Source organism: Triticum aestivum, chromosome 5B, assembly GCF_018294505.1.
Source record: "Triticum aestivum cultivar Chinese Spring chromosome 5B, IWGSC CS RefSeq v2.1, whole genome shotgun sequence".
NCBI classification, from domain to species: Eukaryota; Viridiplantae; Streptophyta; class Magnoliopsida; order Poales; family Poaceae; genus Triticum; species Triticum aestivum.
Genome location: NC_057807.1, coordinates 646,863,449 through 646,866,514, shown reverse-complemented (window position 1 = coordinate 646,866,514; position 3,066 = coordinate 646,863,449). Strand labels below are relative to the sequence as shown.

The 3,066-nt window shown below is 53.3% G+C and overlaps 1 protein-coding gene across 1 annotated transcript; it reads left to right on the top strand.

The window, feature by feature from the left end:
• Window positions 1-236: 236 nt before the first annotated feature.
• LOC123115171 (uncharacterized) lies at window positions 237-2,192 on the top strand. Its single transcript, XM_044536409.1, has 5 exons — window positions 237-670; window positions 769-840; window positions 950-994; window positions 1,111-1,395; window positions 1,492-2,192. Exons 1-5 carry the CDS (start codon window positions 466-468, stop codon window positions 2,190-2,192), a joined length of 1,308 nt encoding a protein of 435 aa, XP_044392344.1. The 5' UTR covers window positions 237-465.
• The last annotated feature ends 874 nt before the right edge of the window (window positions 2,193-3,066 follow it).

The window sequence follows — 3,066 nt, the reverse complement described above, 5'->3', positions numbered from 1 at the left end:
GAACATACATACAGTTTTTAATACAGATGATCTTTTTTCCAAAAACATGCCAAACATTTTTTAAATGCACTAACACTTTCTTTAAGTTTTATGGCAACTTTTAATTTCTTCCATTTCCTTTTCCAAATGCGAGAAATAATATAAAAATGGATGGGCCTGGCCTGGCTAATGATTTGGGCCATTGGCCAGCCTATCCGAAGTACTTTAGGCCCTTTTTTTGTTTTGAACCGTCTGAGGCTCTTCCTTCCTCCCGCCCGTGTTGTTCCCTCCAAAACCAACCGACGACCAACCGCAGAAGGAATTTCCCCTGCTTCTTGAAATCGATTGGTTGCAGCAGGACGGGAGACGCTCTCCTCTGCCGTCGTCGTCTATATAGCCTCCCTCGCCTTCCTCCTCTCCCATCCTTTCTCATACGTAGCTTCCTTCCATCCGCGCTCTCCGTCTCCGCGGTTCGACCGAGGCGAGATGGAGGACAAGCGGAAGGCCGTCGCCAACAATGAAGAGCGAAGGCAGCGCCAGCGGCGTGAACGTGAGGTAGAAGACACTGCGACTTCAGGGCGGACGCCGATTGCAGGCGGCGACGGGACTTTGCCGGAGCTTCCACGGGTGACGGCGGCGACTACGCCCGCTCTAGGCCCCCCACCCGGCGCCTCTTCCCAGTTCGGTGGAGGTATGTGCCCAAGAAACCCAAGCATACAGTGAGCGCGTCCTTCGTTCTTGCCCGCTTCTTGGATTGTAACATCTGTCAGATGCCTTCGTTTCTTGCAGCTCCTGGTCGCGGGGGCGGGTCGGGGCTCTCTCCCTCGCAATGGAGGTTACCGACGCCGGTGGGCAATTTAGGTGGGTTCCCTCCCAACCCAAGAAAAGCTCCAAATTCTTTCTCTCTGGTCCGCCGTGCGCTTCTTGGTTCTTCATTGACATCGGAGTTTGATTTCTTGGTTTCTTGCAGCTCTCGGTCGCGGGGGCGGGTCAGTGCACGGGGTGGGCAATCCAGGTGCGTTCCCTCCCAAGAAGAGCGCAAAATCCTTTCATTCTGGTCCGTGCGATTCTTGGTTCTTCACTGACGCCGGAGTTCGATTCCTTGGCTTCTGTTGCGTAATTCTGTTGCAGCAGACAACGGGCGTCTGCAGATCGGCAACGCCGGTGCGCCTCAGGGTCACGGCAGTACTGTCATTGATCAGCAGCGCCTCCGCGACCAGCCTTCTTCTTCACGGGCAAGAGCAGCAGGATGCACTTGTTGCGGCGGAGCGCCCACCACGCGGGTTGTTCTCAACCTGCCCGTGTGCGAGGCTTGCTACAGGCGGGTTTTTCAGGGCTTGCTACAGGGCAACGCGCCTCAGCAGCACGCGCAGATCGGCTACGCCGGTACGCCTCGGGGAGCAGTGCGCAATCCAGGTGCGTTCCCTCCCAAGAAAAGAAAAAACCTTTCTCTCTGTTCCGTGCAGTTATTGCTTGTTCCCTGACGCCGGAGTTCGATTTCTTGGCGAGCAGTGGCAGTCCCTACCCGTGAGCAGCAGTTCTTGGCTAACATGGATGCGCCGCCGAGGCCTTTTTCCATGTTGCCCTTCCGGTGGGGCCCGGCGAACCCCGCGCTGGAGCGGCAGTCTTCTTCACCAGGATGCTACAGCAATATCTTCACCGGCAAAGGGCCCTTGTTCAGCAACGCCGGTGCACGTGCACCACAGGCTCAGGGTCACGCCGGTACTGCCATTGATCAGCAGCGCCAGCTCGAGCTCCTCCGCGGCCAGCCTTCTTCTTCACAGGCAAGGGCACCAGGATGCTCTTCTTGCGGAGCGCGCGCCACGCGGGTTGCTCTCAAGATGCCCTTTTGCGACGCTTGCTTCAGGGATACATTCATGGCCAACGCGCCTCCTCAGCACGCGCAGATCGGCTCCAAGCTTCCGAGTCCAGTCCCCAGCTACAACTACGCGCAGACCGGCAACGCGCCTCCGCAGCACGGCAATGTGTCTTCGAGTCCAGTTCCCACTCCCAGCAACGCCGGCGTGCCTCAGGGTCAGCAGCAGTACCGGGATCCGGTGGTGGAGCTGCTGGCGGCGACCGAGCCTTCTCCTCCGGCGGGTTCTCAGCGTGCCGCCTATTCGAGGTGCGAGGCTTGCCGCCTCTCCGGCGATAAGGCGTGCATGTTTTGCCACAACCCCGGCCCACCGCCGCCACCGCCAGGGCAGAGCTAGCTAGCTCATCTCACCGCTGTCGCTGTGAGTGGAGAATGTCTTCTGAACTCTGGGAGCAGACAGCTTAATCCCTGAACCTGTTCTGCTTTGCTCTGTTTTGACAGAACAGAACAGAATGATTCCTATGATGTGGCCAAATGTGGCAAATGCTTGAGTAGATCGACAAAACAATATACTTGTAGGATTTTTTTTCCTTGTCAAGTGCTCTCACATTAGTAGATGATATATACTTGCTCACTCAGTGGATCTTTGGGTCTTTTCTGACGCGCATTCAGTGTGCAGTCTGATTCGTTAATCTTTGGCTCTTTTCTGACGCTTTCGTTTTGCCTTGTGTTTAACTGATTTTTGGCTCTTTGTGTATGATTGATTCACTTTCAGTTTAACCAAATGAGTACTCAGAGTTTAGTTCTTCATACTATTCCAGTTTAAGCTTATGTTCTGGCCAATACTACATATAACAGATTGGTTTGGTCCTTTTATATCTTTCAGTCCTTTGTCGTCGCTAAATTATTTGGCGTCGCCAAATGAGTAATCAAAGTTTAGTTGCTACTGTTCTGGTTTAAGCTTACGAGTGACGATCGTTGTAAATTCTAATAATGTGCTGCGGCCAATATATATAACAGATTCAGTGCTGCATATGCTTGTCGTCAGTAAGTGATTCGGCGTTGTGGATGCTTTGGCTTTGTCTCGTATGTTTGACTGGTTTAGTTTCAGTTAAACCAAATGAGTGCTTAAGTGTCAGGAAACTAAAGTTTCAGTTGTCAGGACTCAGGACTCTTGATTCTCTGAACTTCCTGTCTCTGAAGAATTCAACAGCTAGCAGATAGACGGACGGCTAGGATGCGCTCCAGCCATGAAACATCAACACCTCTAT

Bases quoted from the DNA above. Each gene is read 5' to 3' on its own strand.
- LOC123115171 (XM_044536409.1), top strand. From the start codon at position 466: ATGGAGGACAAGCGGAAGGCCGTCGCCAACAATGAAGAGCGAAGGCAG. The intron at 841-949 runs GTGGGTTCCCTC...GGTTTCTTGCAG, and splicing joins GACGCCGGTGGGCAATTTAG to CTCTCGGTCGCGGGGGCGGG. The intron at 995-1,110 runs GTGCGTTCCCTC...ATTCTGTTGCAG, and splicing joins GCACGGGGTGGGCAATCCAG to CAGACAACGGGCGTCTGCAG.